Source organism: Marmota monax, unplaced genomic scaffold (genome assembly GCF_021218885.2).
Source record: "Marmota monax isolate L192 unplaced genomic scaffold, Marmota_monax_Labrador192_F-V1.1 WCK01_AAM20220418_F8-fsc00215, whole genome shotgun sequence".
Taxonomy (NCBI): domain Eukaryota; kingdom Metazoa; phylum Chordata; class Mammalia; order Rodentia; family Sciuridae; genus Marmota; species Marmota monax.
In genome coordinates, this window is record NW_026695214.1 from 73,918 (window position 1) to 92,856 (window position 18,939).

At 50.2% G+C, this 18,939-nt stretch overlaps 1 protein-coding gene and 1 long non-coding RNA gene across 4 annotated transcripts; one reads left to right on the forward strand and one right to left on the reverse strand.

Moving 5' to 3' along the window:
* Nucleotides 1–986: 986 nt before the first annotated feature.
* LOC131423690 (uncharacterized) lies at nt 987–8,182 on the reverse strand. Its single transcript, XR_009225573.1, has 2 exons — nt 8,047–8,182; nt 987–3,077 (listed from the first exon to the last, which is right to left on the reverse strand). It is a non-coding gene; the product is annotated as an uncharacterized LOC131423690 (long non-coding RNA).
* On the forward strand, nt 8,135–18,755 carry Mzf1 (myeloid zinc finger 1). Of its 3 annotated transcripts, XM_046431158.2 has the most exons (6): nt 8,135–8,302; nt 9,817–10,252; nt 10,680–10,863; nt 11,564–11,634; nt 11,750–11,870; nt 17,006–18,755. In XM_046431158.2, exons 2-6 carry the CDS (start codon nt 9,857–9,859, stop codon nt 18,442–18,444), a joined length of 2,211 nt encoding a protein of 736 aa, XP_046287114.1. In that variant the 5' UTR covers nt 8,135–8,302; nt 9,817–9,856; the 3' UTR covers nt 18,445–18,755. The 3 variants fall into 3 exon arrangements, with proteins under 3 accessions (XP_046287114.1, XP_046287115.1, XP_046287116.1); XM_046431159.2 differs by lacking the exon at nt 8,135–8,302 and having other exon boundaries at nt 10,079–10,184; XM_046431160.2 differs by lacking the exon at nt 8,135–8,302 and having other exon boundaries at nt 10,129–10,252; nt 10,666–10,863.
* Nucleotides 18,756–18,939: the final 184 nt, after the last annotated feature.

An 18,939-nucleotide genomic window follows, 5' to 3' on the forward strand; every position in this document is an offset into this window, starting at 1 on the left:
GACCCCCGACTCCAGACAATCGCTGGGTCAGGACCTCTAATGATAATAACTGTAAGCTGATGCAGCTGTGGTGACAGCTGTAGAATACCAAATCTGAAGGTAAATGCTATCACCATAATTGAAAACTGGAGTTCGGGATATCAGCTGTTATGGATTTGAGATATTGCTAACCCTGCATTTCATTCTCTCTCCCTATCGCCGTCCCCTGGCAACCTCAGACGGCCCTGGGTAGTGTCCCGGACTCAAACTGCCACCGGGCCACACAGGGAGCAAGAGCCTGCAAGACTGTGCCTCCAGGTCGGGAGGGCAGGTCCAGGCTCGGGCTCGCAGCCGCAGCATCCTGCTCCCCGGGCGGGGGGCGGGGAAGGGCCAGTGCCACCCCTGCTGCCGCCGCCGGCTGGAAAGTCCCTGCTGCTGCACTGCGATCGGCTCACGCACGCGGCGGCCACCGCACCGCCTCACGCACCCTCCGGTGACAAAAGTGGTTAATAACAGCCTTTTGTTGTAATTCCTTCCCTGATAGTCCTTTCTCTTCTGAACTTTCTTCCTCTTTCTGACTAGAGTTCCTGGGCTTTTATCAACGTATGCCCTAACTGTTCTTGGTTTTACTGGGGTGCCTCCTTCCTTTAGCAATTTACTTAACACCCTTTCAGTTTGATTTTTACTAACTTCTAATCTCATATTTCTATAGTAAAGATAACACAATACACTAAAATAACACAAAACAAAAACACACTGTATCAATTTTTCTTTTTTCTTGAAATGGCCATCCGTCCTCTCGCCATATCTGCTTCCTCAGGGGCGAGCAGCTTTCCTCCCCCCCCCTATATATTTCTAGGGATGGGCAGCTTTCCTCCCGTCCTATCTATTTCTAGGGACGGGCAGCTTTCCTTGTCACTTACCCCCGAGCGTCCCGGAGTTCCCCTGTATGGGCCACCATTTGCCATGGTCCAGCTGGGCAAAATAACCGGGAGGTGACAAGCAACTTGAAGGTTGAAGCGGGAACTGCTTTATTACGGAACAACAGTGGTATATATACCTAACTGATTACACACAGCTTGACTCAGTTAGCATCATCCAGATACAGCAATCAGCCAATAAGGAATCCTCACCATCTTAATGGCTCCGTGGTGTTGCCTCACAAACCACTCCTCCTGGCAAACTGCCAGGCGCTATCTTGACTTGATTTGTGGTCCCCAACACATCCATCTTCTGCAGGCCCCTGCTGTAGTGAGGATAGGCTTCCTTTGAATTCTTTTTTTTAAATATTTATTTATTTATTTTTAGTTATATGTGGACACAATATCTTTATTTTATTTTTATGTGGTGCTGAGGATTGAACCCAGGACCTCACGCATGGCAGGCAAGTGATTCTACCTCTGAGCCACAACACCAGCCCTTCCTTTGAATTCTTGCTGCCACGACCACAGGGCCTCCTGAGGATGCACCTTCTGAACCTGCCACCCCCTGTGTCAGTACAGCTCCTGGAGGCAGGCAAAAGCTCTGTGGACATCCCAAGACATGCAGACTGCACTCCCAAATGGGGTCATTCTCTATAAGGACCTGAAGGCCAGAAACAAGGTAGGACAGGGCCAGGGCCAGATGCTCATGGCTCAGCACTACCACACCAACTTCCTCAATCCCTGCACCTTCTGTGAGCTCTGTCTCTGGCCTTGTTAAAAATAGGCCTTTCCCCTCCTCCCAGAGCAGCCTAGAGCTGCTGGCATCCCCATCCTCTGAGTCCAGGGGGACCCTGCAGGATCTGGAGAGCTCTCCATGGGCCTGCAGAGGCAGGCGACATCTGCCTCAGCCACATCCCCAAGCACGACCACATGGCTGGTTAGCACTGTAGTGCTATGGCAGAACCAGGGAACGCTATCAGGCTCAGTGATACAATCCTCCAAGCCCTGTTCACAGTAATGGGTGCAGTTCTGCCCAGGCCTCAGCAGCATTGTGCACTGTGGTCTTGACAGTATAGCTGTGCCAAAACTCCTATGCAGAGAGTTGGGCCTCACCAGCTATTTCCTGGACTGGCTGGTTGAGCATGCAGCACAGGTAATAGGTCTTGAAGGCAGCAGTGATGCCCTCGTTCATGAGCTGGATAGAAATTGAGGTGTTCTTAGGTAGGAACTCAACATGCCTGAGGTGTCACCCAGGTGTACAGGGAGGGTGGCAAGTTACACCATCCAGGAGCAGTAGGGCATGGTAGCTTTCCATGGTGGGACAGAAGGGTCCAGTGAACCATTTCTGGAAGATGTTAGGAGTCAGCCAGTCATGGTGGTTGGAGTATCAGACCACAGGCAGGCTGGCCTTGCAGCAGCCCTTGAGGGAGTGCAGATTCTCCAAGGGGCTTTAGCTTGAAATCACCAGAAGCACTGCCACCCAGTAGCAGAGTTAGGTGATACTTAGAAGTCTTGGGCCCAGCCCAGACACCCTCTCAAGCAGCCGCTTCCAGAACAGGCCTGTCTTATCCACATTGAAGGCCTGGGGTGGTAAGTAGCAGCCCTCCTTCAGGATGGTGTATAACTTTGGGTTATCAAGCAGCAGCCTGGGTGTCATCGTGGCATATCTTGAAATGGACAAACCAGCCATTGCTGGCCCCAAAGTTTTCAGTCTGAGCACTATTGCCCTGCTCTATTGAAGCCATGCAAGAAGCTGGTGTGTCTTGTCCTGGATAAGCAACATGCTGGCTCTCCATATGGCTCATCACCATACTCCAACAGCAGGTCAGCTGCCTGGCACTGACTGGAGTGGCCACCTGAGAACTGGCCAAGATCCGACCTTTGTTGACACGGATGGAGGCAACAGTGCAGATGGTCAGCCCCACGGCCCAGGCAGTCTGTCAGTTTCTCACCCTCCTCAAACCTCTGCGGCACCTCCACTTTCATATGTATTGTGATAGACTTCTGATTCCTCTTGGCACTGCCTTTTCTGACACCTGTAGTTGGGGGCTGCCTTCATTTTGCCTCCTTGCTCCATACACTTCAACAAGCTGTCTTCTCCCTGCCTGGAGCTGCTGTTGTGCCCACAGTGGTAGTCTCTTGCCCTCTCTTGTCCTCTCTCGCCACCTCCTCTACCTGTAAGAAGGAAACACATGAACTGTTTTTAATATTTATTTTTTAGTTTTATGTGGACACGATATTTTTATTTTATTTTTTATGTAGTGCTGAGAATCGAACCCAGTGCCTCACACATGCTAGGCGAGCGCGCTACCATTTGTGCCACATCCTCAGCCCCAACACATGAACTTTAATGTGTGACACATACCTGGCCATCCCATGCTCTTCACAGACCACCCAGCCCTGCCAACCACTGCTCCAGCAGCACACCCAGCCTCTTCTCTCTCCTACTAGAAACACTACAAACTCACTTCTCAGCCTTCTTATGACACTAAAAGAGGTCTTCTGGGGGACTCTGCTTTCTTCTTACACTGATGTAGGGTGGTCTAGGAACCTCTTGCCACCCTAAGGGAAAGAGAATTGGGAGAGCTTGACCCACCTCCAAGACACAGGTGAGCCACCTGTCTCCACACTTCTCATGCAGAGACATCAAGTATCAGTGAAGGGCACCTAAGGATGTCCACACTCCTAATTCCAGAAACCTATTAATTACTTTACATGGTAAAAGAAACTTTGTAAATTAGTAATCCCAAATTAAGTAGATTATCTTGGGTTATCCAGGTGGCCCCTAAATGTAATCACAGGAGTGCTAATAAGATACCCAGAAATATTTGACCAATGAAGCCTAGATCCTCAAGGAAGTAGCCTTGCTGATAGCTTGATTTTGGTTTAGTGAAATCCATTTCAATATTCTGACTGCCAAGACACTAAGATGAGAAAGCTGTGTGGTTTTAAAACACTAAATTTATAGTAATTTGTTATAGCAATCATTAGAAATTTAACACAGAAGGTAACCTCCTGAAAAGCTTAGAGTATGTGGTGTGAGAGAAGAATGACAGTCCTCTACATGACAGAGTAATGAAGTAAGACTGAAGCCAGATCCTGTCCATCCTCTGGTAGGGTCCTCCCAGGCCTCCCAACTCTGGGGGTAAATGTCACAGTTTCACTGGGTTCCTTGTGGCATCAAAGCCTCCTTCTCTCTTTCACTCACTCTAGACCACATCTCTAGGCAGAGTTCTTCCCCGTTATCTACATAGCTTGTTCCCCCATCTTCTACAGGTGTCTGTTCAACTATGACTTATCAGAAAGGCCCTACCCCTTGTATTTAACTGAGCCCTCTGTTGTGTCTCCAGACCCTGAAGTACAGAGAGTGGTGGGAGGCCACTTCCCACACTGTTCCTTTTGCATTCTGAACAATGTGACCCTAGCAGCTGATCAAAACATTAGGTCCTCCCCTATCCCGTGTTACTGGTATAGAATCCAGCGGCAGTCTACTACAAAGCTACATACCTAGCCTTCTTTCTTATTTTATTTTGAGACAGGGTCTCACTGAGTTGCTAAAGCTAGCCTCAAACTTGTAATCCTCCTGCCTCAGTCTTCCAAGTGGCTGGGATTACAGGAATTTGCCACAATCACCATTACAAATTTAAAGGAGTGCTTGAATGGTCTGTTGGTGGACTGGCTAGGGCGCCAAGGACAAATCCCCAGGGTCAGGAGCCTGGGAAGGCAGGGAAAGGCTCCTGCCTGTGTAACAGGGGTCCATTTCATGCTTAGGACATGACCCTTGCTGCTTCTGTCTCTGTGGCTTACTTTTAAACTGATATGTTTTTGTTTTGTTTTGTTTTCTCCCTCTCCCTCTCCCTAAACTTCTTCCCATACTAGGCCACATTATCTGTCCTTGAGCAAACCTGTACCACAGGAATGGAGTGATTCAGACTTCAGGGATGGCACAATAAGATCTAAAAAATGACTGTCTCCTTCAGCAACAGTGAGGCATTAAGAAACTCAGTAAGACCTGTCTCTAAATAAAATACAAAATAGGGCTGGGGATGTGGCTCAGCAGTTGAATGCTCCTGAGTTCAATCCCCAGTACAAAAAAAAAAAAAAAAAAAAGTCTCCCAAGTCTACAAGTGAATTACAACCCCTAACAGGGCACACCTAGAATGTAGCCTTTGAATCATCTCTTTAAAAATCCCTCTGTTGCAGTACTTGGTGGTGCATGTCTGCAATCCAGCAATTTTGAAGGCTAAGGCAGAAAGATCATTAAAGCCAGTCTCAGCAATTTAGCAAGGCCCTAAGCAACTTAATGAGATCCTGTCTCAAAATAAAATTAATACATTTTTAAAGGGTTAGGATGTGGCTCAGTGATTAAGTGACCCTACATTCAATACGTGAGATATATATATATATATATATATATATATATATATATATATATATATATATATATGCCATCTCTTTCCCAAGAGGCAGAATCAAGCATCTGGAACAGGAGTTCCTGTGTTTTGCCTTTGCTAGAAAATCAATAAAACTTATTTTTCCTTTTTTCTCAAAACTGTGTCCTCATTATTGGATTGGTTTTAGGGACTAGGATAGAGTTTTCAGTAACACCTGAAAGGGGCCCCAGTCCTTCTGTCTCCTGTATCCATGCCTTGACCTGCTCACCCACAATTTTAATTTTGCTCATTTCCCCTCTCCCTCTCCGGAGTGGCTTCCCAAGCCCTCTTGACATGCAAGATATGAGTGGAAATGGCATCTCGCAGAACCCAGGAGCCAGGAGCCCACAGCCGCCAGGAAGATACCTGCATTGGTGGCTGAGCAGGGGAGCCATCAGCCCAGGAGGATTGGGTGGTGCAGCCAGCCACTCTGGCCTTCCTGCCTCCTTTCCCTCTGGCTTTTGCCTGTTTTTCCTCTCTGGCTGTCCTTCCAGAATGGGCTCCCTTCAGAATGTCAATGTGTGTATATACTCTGGGAGAAGGGGCTTTTTTTGTTTCTAGAGGGAAGGAGGCAAGACAGCCAAAAGGCAAGGTCTCAACACCCCTGCCCCACCCCTACTCCCCCATTATAATTTTTTTAAATTACAAACAACTCTCAGGAAGCATGTGTCAGAAACTCATGTACCTCACAGAGGAACCAGGGGTCCCAATACTGACATAAAAGCCCAAAGTCAGATGCAAAACTTCTTAGTGACCTAGCCAGCAATACACTGGACAGAAAGCATCAGCAGTCTTTCAGCCTTTTACAAGTAAGTCTCTAATAAACCACCCCTGGACCTTGACCAAAAGTAGTTAATTGAAGGGTTGCTGTGTTTAGGGAGTCTAAAAATGGGCTAAGTAGACAATGCTAGGGAATTTACGACTTCCAGTCAACTTTTTGCCTTATTATCAAGTTTTAGATAAATTTTCCTAAAAACCAACTCTCCCTTTTTTTTTTTTTGTTTTGTTTTGTTTTTCTGTTTGTTTTGTACTGGGGATTGAACCCAGAGGCGCTTTACCACTGAGGTATATCCACAGCCCTTTTTATTTTGTTTTTTGATACAGGGTCTCCTTAAACTGCTTAGGGCCTCACTAAATTGCTGAGGCTGGCCTCAAACTTGTGATCCTCCTGCCTCAGCTTCCTGCAGTACCTGATTTCTCCATCTCTTCTTGCTATCATCTTTTTCCCAGTCTTTGAAAACTGTCAATCCATCTTACTGTATCTCTAATTTCTTCCCATGTCTTCTGTCTTACCTCTGTACTCCTGTACATCTCTTGAGTCTGGATGTCTGCACTTTTTTTTTAGAGCATTATATCTATACATGGTAGTTGAGTTCATTTAGACAAAAACCATACATGCAATGAATTTGATTTCAATCACTGTTTCTCCCCACCCCGTTCCCCAGGATGTAAAAGAGGAAGTCCAGTGGTCCATTTTCAGAATATAGTATTTAGCGTTAAATATAAAATTGGGATGTAAGGCAGTTGAAGGGGGGAGTAGAAAGTTACAAGCAGGCAACACCAGAATGAAAAATTCACAGCCCCTTGACAAACAGGAGGTGTGAAGTAAGGGGCCTGCCTGGCCAACAAAAATAAACTTCATAGGTGCCAAAATGCACCCAATCCCAGAAAGGCTTTCGGCCCACTAAAAACAAAGGAAGGTGGGAAGAACGACTAAAGGTATTTTTATTTAAATAATCCAATAGACAACAGTAAAACCTAGGCAAAGTTCTGGAAGATTGTGTACCCCATAGTATTCAGCCACTGAGGAAGTGGGAGAAAGAACTTTGAGCTCTACAGGATAAAATGCCAATTGTAATGGCTCTGGGGTGTGCCTGCTCCCACAGATTCCCGACCTTGCAGAATTGTCGCTTTTTGCTATATCTTGTGTCTCTTAGTCCTTTCTTTGGGCTTGAACAGGTGAGCGAGCGTGTTTCTTACAGTCCGTTATTCTTGTCTCTCCTCTCTCTCTCTCTCTCTCTCTCTCTCTCTCTCTCTCTCTCTCTCGTCCATCCGTTTCTGATCTTTCTGCCTCTAGGCAACAGTTCTGACTCTCTGACCCTCTCTAATTAGGTGAAATCCCTCTTTTAATCACATGGATTTTGCTGTTTACTTACTTTCACTGTCTCTGCTCAAGTCAAGAATCTGTCCGCACAGTCTCTGGGTCTCGCTTCCCTGTCCCTGCATCTGTGTGTCTGTCTCTCCTCTCTCACCCTCGTCAACTCCCGGCCCCAGTCGGCTCCTAAATTCTCATCCCACCAGCTTCAAGGCCTTTCAAAAGCCTGCTGCTCGGGCTGTTGCCCTGGAGATGGCCAGGTGGATCCCTGGTTACTATGGAGACTCTCGGGCCCACCCACCACCCAAGAGTACCAAGGAGCCTCCCGACGCTGCGCACGCGCACATGGGGCCCTGCCAACTACATCTCCCAGAAAACACCGCACTGAGCCTCTCTCCATTCAGAGGTCCGGGGTGGGGGGGCGGCGGGAAGGCCCTCCCGGCAGGGGGTTGCCTTGGAAACGGAGAGGCTGACGGCGTCCTAGTGAGGCCGTGATTGGTGCAGAACCCTGCAAATCCAGGGAGGGCCCATAGAGAATTGACGAAAATGTGGTAGGGGGCATGCGCGATCTGGAAGGCGGTACTGCCGTCCGTTGCCCCCAGAGAAGCTTACGCACGTCAGCGGAGGCCGGACGCCTGGATTCGAGGCGGAGAGTGTGGGAAGAGACGGCCAGGAGTGCGACTTCATTATTGCGGCCACCACTATCCCCAGGGGACGGGAAGAGGGAGTAGAAACGGAGGCGAGGGTGGAGGAAGGGCAAGGAAGGCTCGAGCTGTGCGCGGAGCATTCTGGGAGACGTAGTCTCGCCGGGGACGGGGTGGACGGCAAGTGCGCATGCTCGGGAACGCGGGAGCGGCCCGCTGAGCGCTGAGGTGAGGGGGGGTGGGGTCTCTCAACCTGGAAGGCTCGGGAGGAGACCGGGGCGGTGGCCTGGACTCGGGGGTCCTAGACGTCGACCGAGACCGGGAGAGCGGGGCAGACGTCCGAGCCCTCCCTCGGACGGCCCCTGCGCGGAGGCCTGTCAATCACCGTTCTTTGCGACAGGCTCTGGGAGCCTCGCTCCCGGTTGCCATGGCGGCGCCAGGACCTGCCTGGGCATCCCAGAGAGGATGTTGCCCGCCTCGACTGCTGGGAAATGTATTTCCCAGGGACTTACCGGCTCCCAGAAGACCCAAGTTTCTGTAAGGGTCTCAGGTTTACTTGGAACTCTTAAGAAGCAGAGATTTGGCCCACGGGATCAGGCGATCCTCGAAATCTATGCCACCCACAGGGCATGGCTGGGACAACAACCCATTAATAAACTCAGATTTTCACAGAACCCCAGCTGCAAAAGGAGCATCTCCAGCGGGGAAGCCAGCCCCATTTGCAGATGGGGAAACTGCGGTTCTGAGAGGCACAGGGACCTGAAATGAGCGAAATCAGAATCTTGGTCCATCCTTTCATTCTCCTGGTCCGTGGCCTGGGGGCTTTTGCGGGCCTTCCTAAATTCCCCCTTCACCTCCAACCCCACTTAAATCAGGGTGCTGAGAATGGAGTATTGTGTTTTGTGTTGAGTTGGGCTCTGATGATAGGGCTGAATAGGAGAGGGGTGCTGCCTGGGAGCTGTGACACACAAAAGTGACTGAATAGATTGAGATAGGGGACCAGGTGGAGCAAGGCTGCCGCCTGGGACCAAACAAAAGAGGAATGATGTTGGGGCCCTAGTAAAGGGGCAAATCTGAGAGAGACTGAGTGGGAGAGTAGACAGTAGTGAGGGGCTGGCTTTGGGTCAAGTGGAGTAGGAAGCAGTGGTGTTGATGCCTAGGTGGCAAGTGGCATAGAGGCCATCCACCACGTAGAAGGAGAACTGCAGGCAGGAAAGGGTTGATTGTGTAGAAGGAGGGCAGGGTTATTTGGCACAGTGGTGTATACCTGAAATCCCAGTGACTCCTGAAGCCGAGAGACTGCAAGTGCAAAGACAGTCTTAGCAACTTAGCAAGATCCTTTCTCAAGAAAATTTTAAAAAGGACTTGGGAGGTAGCTCAGTGAGCAATCCTGGGTTCAATTCCCAGTACCAACAACTAAAATAAAATGAAGAAGAAAGGCACGATTTGGGTAGAGAGGAGGTGTTTTCTAGGCTTAAGAAGCAGGCTGTTTTGGGAGGGGGGCTACCAGAGGTTCTGCACAGGCCCAGCAAGAGAGAGGGCCTGGGAAACAAGTGGCTCACCAGGGCTTCCAGCCCTACGGGTCCCTGGAGAGTGATCTGCCTGTTGTGCCTCAGTTTCCTCATCTGCCTTCCAGGTGGAGCAGGTCTGAGGATCAAACAACACAGCATACAGTAGGTACTCAATAAGTGTCCACTGCCACTGTCTGTTATTGCACCAGGCTCATCCTGTTACTTCCCTAGGGACAGATACTGGCCTGGGAGACGTGACCTGGTACTCCTGATGAGACCCACTGTGCTGGGCTCCCCAGGACACACCCCCCGAGAAGACGAGGAGCCTGTCATGGTGAAGCTAGAGGACTCTGAGGAGGAGGGGGAAGCTACCTTGTGGGATCCAGGCCCTGAGGCTGCACACCTACGCTTCCGGTGCTTCCGCTATGAGGAGGCAATGGGTCCAAGAGAAGCCCTGGCCCAGCTCCGCGAGCTGTGTCGCCAGTGGTTACAGCCAGAAGTGCACTCTAAGGAGCAGATGCTGGAGCTCTTGGTGCTGGAACAGTTCCTGGGTGCACTGCCCCCTGAGATCCAGGCCCATGTACAGGAACAGCGGCCAGGTAACCCTGAAGAGGCTGCCACCTTGGTCGACAGGCTTCGCTGGGAACTGGGCGGGCCTCGGAGATGGGTGAGTCAGTGACCTTGAATGGAGGGTCAGGGTTGAAGCACTGTCCAGCTCTGCCTCATCTTAGGGTGCTATGCTTGTCCAGACACACCCTGCCCCTCATGGTCAGGAAGTGGCCACCTGGGGGAGGCTGCTCAGGACAGGGTGTATTCTCACCAGGTCATTCCTGCATCACCTGGAGTCACATGGCTACATGGGCTGCAGGGTAAAGGAAAAGAGAGAGGGTACCAGGCAGCCCTGAGTGTAATAAGAGAGCATCTGTGCATTGTGCTTTTCCTCCCTGCTCAGGTCCTAGGGGAGGTAGACCCTTGGAGGATCTAGTCAGTATATATAGACTAGACAGACCTCTGGGGGTCCTGTAATGGAATGGGTGCCCATGAACCCCAGGTTGTGCCCAATCCCACTCTACTTAATAGGGGCATCTCCCCAGGTCACAGTCCAGGTGCAGGGCCAGGAGGTCCTATCAGAGAAGATGGAGGCCCCCAGTTTCCAGCCTCTACCTCAAACCAAGCCTCAACCTCCAGAACCTGGGCCTGAGATGCCCCCTGGAACAGTGCAGGAATTGCCACTGGGCCTTCAAGTGAAAGAGGAGCCAGAGGTTACCGAGCATCCAGGTGAGGCCAGGCAGGGTGGACAAATGGGGTGGGGGGGTTGTTCCTGGCCTGAGAAGTCTGAAGTCTACTTGGCCAGGTCTCTACTAGATGGAGTGGTTCCCATATGCCACTGGCCCCCACCTCCCACCAAATCAAGTTCCCCTCCAGCATAGCCAGCACTGTGACTATCTAACAAGCCAAGCCTGACTGCCATAGCTCATTTCCACAACTGTCCCCCAGCATGGAGCAGACTTTTGGGGTTTCCCTGTGAGAGAAAATGTGGATTCACTCCCCAGTGAGGTCCACTGAGAGTGGCTGGGGATCAGGCTCATATATAGGTGAGTGTGCTGACATATAATGATGTGCCTCCCCATTCACCTCCCAGGGAGAGTACCTGAGCCAGCCACCTACACTCCACCATTCCTATGTGGACCTTGTACAGCACCCCCTCACACACACACAGATGACCGTCCTACCTTTGTACACAGGGGTACAAAGTCACAGACCTGAGCCCACCTTATCCCACTGCAGCTCCACCACTGGCTTTCTAGGGTGCCCTGTTCACCCTACTCCCAGGCAGGCCCTCAGCTGCCCTGCCCTCCCCCACCCAAGCCTATGTCTAGGCCCTCCTCTGCCTAGAACCTGGCACCTGTCATACCGTCAAGAAGGGCAGCGGGGTGGGAAATCCCTTAGGCTACCTCACCCCACTCTTTCTCCCTAGAGTACCTGGAGTCTGGGCCTCTACCTGCTGCCCAAAAGGCTGTACCCGCCCTCTTACCTAAGGAGGCTCAGGTGAGCCCTGCACAGGACATGACCCAGTCTCTGCCCTAGAAGCCTCAGTGGGTGGGTGTCAGGTCCCTCCCCAAGCCCTGTGGGCACAGATGAACAGTGAACCCTGTGGTTTCAGGCCTATGGGACAGCGCTGGACCATGCCTATCCTCAGAGTGAGACTGGGCCTGAAGGGCCCTCATGGAGGGAGCACCCTGGGGCTCTGTGGCATGATGAAACTGGGGGCATCTTCTCCCCAGGTAAGTGAGACAAGACATGGTGGGGCTGGGTCCTCCTCATGGTCCACCATATCCATCAGCCCCACTCCTTGCTGTACTCAGGCAGCCCTCTCCAAGGTCTCCCTTCCCCATTCTCTAGACTGTCCTCTCCAGTGTTCAACCTCCTATAGCATCTTCTGCCCTCACCAACCCCACAGTTCCTCTAACTTCTGCTCCTTAACACCATGAAACCTGCTGAGAGTGGAGTCTGTGTTCCCACACCCACATCCCCTTCCAGTCCTGGAATCCTAGGTGAGTTGCAGACTCAAAGCTTGCCTCCTGCTGTCCTAGCATCAGGGCGAATAGCAGGCTACAGACAGGGCAGGAGAGACCTTCACACAGTACAGGGACCCAGCAAGGACAGACCAGGAGCCTTCCCAGTCACCCCAAGTCCCCCTCTTCCTTGGTTTGCTTCCTTGTGTGATATTCTTATCTCTTCACTCCAGTCTTCCATCCTTGTGCATTTCCACTCTACTTGTGAAATTTTCTTACTTATATCTTCTATATATTCTGTTACATTTCCATTTCTGTTAGAAAACTTTTAATCTCTAAAAGTGTTTTCATTCTCTGAATTGTTCATTTTTATAGTTGCTTCCTATTGTTCCATCAGTTGTAACATCTTCCTTTATTTCTGTGAGGACAGCAATAACTTCTTTTTTAAAGCTTTCTTTTCTCAATATAGTCTCTTTCCCTTCCAAATTGTTTGTTTACATGTAAGATAGGGAGGACACAGATTTAGCCAGGAGCTCTGAGCAAGAGGGTGAGGGGCTCATGGGTTGTAGCAAACAGGGCTGAGAGGAACATGGGGACTTACTCCATCAAGAAGATCCACCTTTTGGGGGTATGATTAAGTGACTGGAGTATGAGTAGATGCATTAAGAAATCCACAGGACAGTCTGGTTGGGCTACTCCCTGCTATGAGCATCCTTAGTTTCTTCCCGAGTCCCCATTCAGCCTCCTGCCTACATGCTTGTGGAGAAGATGATGTCCTAGCACTTAATCCTTCTGCCTTTCTCAGTGTGGTCCTCCCACTTTCCAGTAAACAGTCACAGCAGTGCATACTGTTGGCCAGAATCTGTGCAGACAGTCCGTAGCAGCAACATGATTGCCCCACTCATTCACCTATAGCCATAAGTACCTGGTATCTCCAACTCCAGAGCTTTTAGAAGCTTCTTTGGAGTAAACCAGTGTGGTTTTTTCCAACATCTCATCTTTCTCACTGCTAGTTTAGTGTTTACCTTTTCCAGTCTGCAGCAGTTACCATTTTCCCATTTTTCCAGAGCAGAAAATGTCAAATGTTTGTTTACTTCTCTCTTGTCTTTAAAAAAAATAAGGTTGGGGTTGTGGCTCAGTGGTAGAGCACTCGCCTCGCATGTGTGAGACCTGGGTTCAATCCTCAGCACCACATAAAAGTAAATCAGTGAAATAAAGGTATTGTGTCCAACTACAACTCAAAAATAAACATTTTTTAAAAAATAAATAAAATAAAATAAAGCTAAAATAGGCAGGCACAGTGGTGGCATGTGCTTGTAATCCTAGCAACTCGGAAGCTAAGACAGGAGGACTACAAGTTTGAGGACAGCCTTGGCAACTTAAAATTGCCTTCTCAAAATTTTTTTAAAAGCTCAAAGGCTGAGGCAGGAGGATCACAAGTTCAAAGCCAGCCTTAGCAATTTAGCGAAGCACTTAACAACTTAGAGAGACCCTGTCTCTAAATAAAATATTTAAAAAAGGGCTGGGGAGGGGCTGGGGATGTGGCTCAAGCGGTAGCGCGCTCGCCTGGCATGCGTGCGGCCCAGGTTCGATCCTCAGCACCACATACAAACAAAGATGTTGTGTCTGCCGATAACTAAAAAAAAATAAATATTAAAATTCTCTCTCTCTCTAAAAAAAAAAAAAAAAAAGGCTGTCTTTAAAAAAAAAAAAAAAAAAAAGGGCTGGGGAATGTGGCTTAGGGGTTAAATGCCCTGGGTTCAATCCCCAGTACCAAATTGGGATAAATAAAGCTAAAACAAAAAGAACTTAAGTTGCCAAGACTTGCGATCTTCCTGCCTCAGCCTCCCTAGTGTCTGGAATTAGAGGCACGTACCACTGTGCCCAGCTTCTGCTGTTATTTTTTTTATCAGCTAGGATTCTAGCTGGGCATGGTGGTGCATGCCTATCATCCCAATGATTACAGGCAGGAGGATCAAAATTTCAAGGCCATCCTCAGCAACTTGGCAAGGCCCTTAGCAATTTAGTGGGACCCTGTGTCAAAATTTTAAAAAATTTAAAAGTCTAGGGATGTGGCTCAGAGGTTAAGCACCCCTGGGTTCAATCCCCAGAATCAGAAAATAAATCAATAAATAAGGATTCTAACTCACTCTTTATTTATAATGTCCTTGTGTCATGGATGCTGATGCCTCCTTTTGAGGATTTGGAAATACTCATAGTATCCTTTGCAGGCAGGCCAGTTAGCTATATCTTCAGGTGTGAAGTCTCCCACTGGCTGGGTTATTGACAGCCTGCCCTCTGAAGTTCTGGGAGCTTCTTGTTTCCCCTACTGTAAGCCTCATCGTAGGTGTGGGGCTGCTAAAGGGCCCATCATAACCTTGAAGTAGAAGGATCATCTGGGACCTGGACCATTCAGTACAGACACCTCTGCCTGCAACCCAGCCAGAAGCAAGCAGCTCATTCTTGGCCAGGTTGGTGAGTAGACAGCTAATCCAACCCATTTCCACAACCCCAGCTGCCTGAGGAAGCCTGGCTCTTGCCCATGCTAAGCATGAACTCTACCACTGATTTATCCCCTTAGCCAGTCTTCTTTTTAATGTTATCGTCATGAGAATACTTTGAATAGATAATGCAGTCACGTATTAGAAAATTCAAAAGGTCCAAAAGAACATTCAGAAGACTGCTTCCCAACAGCCAACATTACCAGTTTCTTCCAGAAAGTTTCTGTATGTGTAGGATACATATATTGTCATATGCCACATAGTGATCTTGGGCAACCTGGTCCACAAATCCAGTGGTGGTCTTATAAGGCTATATTGCTTACTGGAGTTAGGAAAGTAGCTCAGTGGTAGAGCATGTGCTTAGCATGCATGATGCCCTCAATTCAACCCCCAAAATGCAAGCACACACACACAGAAAAAAAAAATATATTATATTCCTACTGACATCATAGCCATCACTCTGATATTTACACAACAAAACCACGCAATACTTCTCAGAACCATTCTGAGAAACATAGTTAAGCAACACATGACTATACAGACATATGTTCATTTTCCTTCTTTAAAACACATGTGGGAAAAAGAAAAAAATTTAAAAACATATGGCCAGTTGTGGTGGAACACACCTATAATCTCACTGACTTGGGAGACTAGAGGATTGCAAGTTCAAGAACAACCTGGGCAATTTAGTGAAACCCTGTCTCGAAAAGGTCTGGGGATGGCCAAGCACAGTGTCACATGTCTGTAATCCCAGCAGCTCGAGAGGCTGAGGCAGGAGGATCACAAGTTCAAAGTCAGCCTCTGCAAAAGTGAGGCACTAAGCAACTCAGTGAGACCTTGTCTCTAAATAAAATATAAAATAAGGCTCGGGGGATGTGGCTCAATGGTCAAATGCCCCTGAGTTCAATCCCTGGTACCAAAAAAAAAAAGGAAGGGGGGGGGGGCTGGGGATGTAGCTCAATGTTAAAGTGTCCCAGGATTCAATCCCTAGTACAAAAGAAAAAAGAAAGGGAAAGGGAAGAGAGAAAAGAAAAAACTCACATATGGCTTATTTCCACCTGTTCCACACCTGGCATTGCCCACTTCAACAAACAGCAGGGGGCACCCTAGGACTTTGAATGCACATAGAAGTATGCGCTATGGCTTACTGTGGACACACCATCCAGGTTCTTACTGGCATTCCTTTGGGCTGCTTTTCATTAACTCTGAAAAACCTTAGGCTGGAGAGACTAGCCACTTTTAACACAGATAGGAATGCAACTGTTGGAGAAATGTCGGAAAATAGAATTACTAGGGCAAAAGGTGGTACATTTACTGTTTTGAGGCCGTTTTTTAGTGGCTTCCCGTTTATGCTCACCAGTCATGCATGTGAACACTTGAGCCCCTGCATTGAGAATGTGGGAATGGTGAATGAGTTCAGCCCTACTGTGCATTTTTCTTAGAGGATACTTGTTTTATGGGGTTTCTTCACATCCTTTGACCATGTGTCAAGTCATTAGTCTTTTTTGTTGATTTATTGAAGCTCTTTACCGAAGAAATTAATCAGCCCTTTGCCTCTGGAGAGTTTTTCAGTTTCCCATTATTTTGACTCCGTATTGTTTTTTGTTAATTTCCTTTGATACTTCTAATACAACTGATGTTTATTTGAGGGCTTATTGATTTTCCATCACACACTATAATGCTCACCACTCTCAGTCTTCTGTATTTAACCTCCAGGATTCCCTTCTTTCCAGCTCATGCTTCTCAGTTGCCTTTGCTGACATCTCCTTCCCCATTCAGTGTCTTATCTCTGGATTGTTCACAGCCTGGCTGGGGTCTACTTCTCTCCTCCACAAGACAGGCCTCTGTTAATCAAATGCAGGCACAGGGCTCTGTATGACCTGTGTATACACCAGGCTCATGTTTCACCAAAGCCTGCATGAAGTCTATTCCTCCTGTGTGCCACAGGCAACTCAAGTCAGACACATCCAATTCCAGGACCAAAGTCTAGGAGCTTGTCTTCCTGCACCACCATCCCCCATCCTTTCCTGTGGGCGCTGCCTCCAGCCTTCCTCAGACCCACCCAATCTCTGCATGGCAGAGCCCATTACTGTCTACCCAGACAGTGCAAAGGCTGCCTGCCCCACTGTTGCCCTAGAGCCTTTCCAGAACCAGGCTGTTTTTTTCCTGCTTAAGTCAAGCCACGAAAGCCTTTTCACATAGCCCAGTCTCTTCTCATTCTGGGCTCTGTCCCATTGTCACCTAGGGGAAACCTACACGGATAGAATCCCTGCTCCCGCCTTGCCACCTATCTGCTCCTTTGGTCTGTTTCAAGCCTCTTCTAATTCATACTGTATGCCCAGGGCTGAAGTGGGTCTGGGCACAGAGGGCACTCTCATGAATGAGTGGGTCCCTCTTGTGCAGGGTTTGCGCTCCAGATGGACAGCGTCTCCACAGAGCCAGGTACTGTGAGCAACCACCTCCGTGTCCCCTGGGATATGGGCGCGGCCAGTCTCTCCAGCCGAATAGACTCTCCCTCCCACGAAGGTGGCTTTGTGCATGCAGTTGTGCTCCCCAGTGACCCAGGAAGTGAGCTGGACCCCACTATAGAGGCTGTCCGGCCCGGCATGGGACCTGCACTAGTTGCTGCCCGCTGGCGCACCCCAAGGGGCCGCAGCCGGGGACGAGGCCGCCCCAGCACTGGGGCTGGGGCAGCGCGGGGCGGCCGTTGCGACGTGTGCGGCAAGGTATTCAGCCAGCGCAGCAACCTACTGAGGCACCAGAAGATCCACACAGGCGAGCGACCGTTTGTGTGTGGCGAGTGTGGCAGAAGCTTCAGTCGCAGTTCGCACCTGCTCCGCCACCAACTCACGCACACCGAGGAGCGGCCATTCGTGTGCTGCGACTGTGGCCAGGGCTTCGTGCGCAGCGCGCGGCTGGAGGAGCACCGGCGAGTGCACACTGGGGAGCAGCCCTTTCGCTGTGCCGAGTGCGGCCAGAGCTTCCGGCAGCGCTCCAACCTGCTGCAGCACCAGCGCATCCATGGTGACCCCCCAGGCCCAGGCTCTGCACCCCCCGCCCCTCCTGGCGCACCAGAGCCACCGGGTCCTTTTCCGTGCAGTGAATGTTGTGAGAGTTTCACGCGGCGCGCGGTGCTACTAGAGCACCAGGCAGTGCACACAGGTGATAAGTCCTTCGGCTGCGTAGAGTGCGGCGAGCGCTTTGGCCGCCGCTCGGTGCTGCTGCAGCACCGGCGCGTGCACAGCGGAGAGCGACCCTTTGCCTGCACTGAGTGTGGCCAGAGCTTCCGACAGCGCTCCAACCTCACGCAGCATCGGCGCATCCACACGGGAGAGCGGCCCTTCGCCTGCGCAGAGTGCGGCAAGACTTTCCGCCAGAGGCCCACGCTCACACAGCACTTGCGCGTGCACACAGGTGAGAAGCCCTTTGGCTGTCCGGAGTGTGGCCAGCGCTTCAGCCAGCGTCTAAAGCTCACACGCCACCAGAGGACACACACTGGCGAGAAACCCTACCACTGCGGCGAGTGCGGCCTGGGTTTCACGCAAGTCTCACGGCTCACTGAGCACCAGCGCATCCACACGGGCGAGCGGCCCTTCGCCTGCCCCGAGTGTGGCCAGAGCTTCCGGCAGCACGCCAACCTCACCCAGCACCGGCGCATCCACACCGGGGAGCGACCCTATGCGTGCCCCGAGTGTGGCAAGGCCTTCCGCCAGCGGCCCACACTCACACAGCACCTTCGCACCCACCGGCGAGAGAAGCCCTTTGCTTGCCAGGACTGCGGCCGTCGCTTCCACCAAAGCACCAAGCTCATCCAGCACCAGCGTGTCCACAGCGCTGAGTAGCTCCAGCCATGCACTCACTGCTTAGTAAAACACCTACCTCACAGTGTTGTTGAGGCTGGCGGTGGCATAGGAGCAAGAAGGCCCCACCAGGGCCTGGCCCCCAGTAGGTGCTTAAGAAAAAGTGGACTGCCAAGCATGATGGTGCACACCTATAATCTAGCTACTTGGGAGACGGAGGCATTAGGATCAAGTTCAGGGCTTGCCTGGGCAGGACCCTGTCTCAAAAAGGGCTATGATGTAGTTCAATAGTAAAGAGCCCCTGAGTTTAATCCCCAGTAACAAATAAGTAAATAATAAACAGTAGACAGCTATTGGGTCTGCCCACTGAGTGCCTCTGCGCCTGCTCATTCTCCTCTGCCCACCTCCACTCCTAGGCTGGTACACTCCCTGTGCCTCTGCATGCCCCTGTGAAGGCCCTGCCACCCCTAGCCCTAAGGTGGCTCGGAACACACCCATCCCCTCTGTGGGACAGCCCTTTTATATGCCTCTGGCTAC

What these genes read in the sequence shown, in the direction of transcription:
- Mzf1 (XM_046431158.2), top strand. Translation starts at nt 9,857, where the DNA reads ATGAGACCCACTGTGCTGGGCTCCCCAGGACACACCCCCCGAGAAGAC. An exon ending in TGGGCGGGCCTCGGAGATGG is followed by an intron (nt 10,253 to 10,679) that starts GTGAGTCAGTGA and finishes GCATCTCCCCAG; the next exon opens with GTCACAGTCCAGGTGCAGGG. An exon ending in AGAGGTTACCGAGCATCCAG is followed by an intron (nt 10,864 to 11,563) that starts GTGAGGCCAGGC and finishes CTTTCTCCCTAG; the next exon opens with AGTACCTGGAGTCTGGGCCT.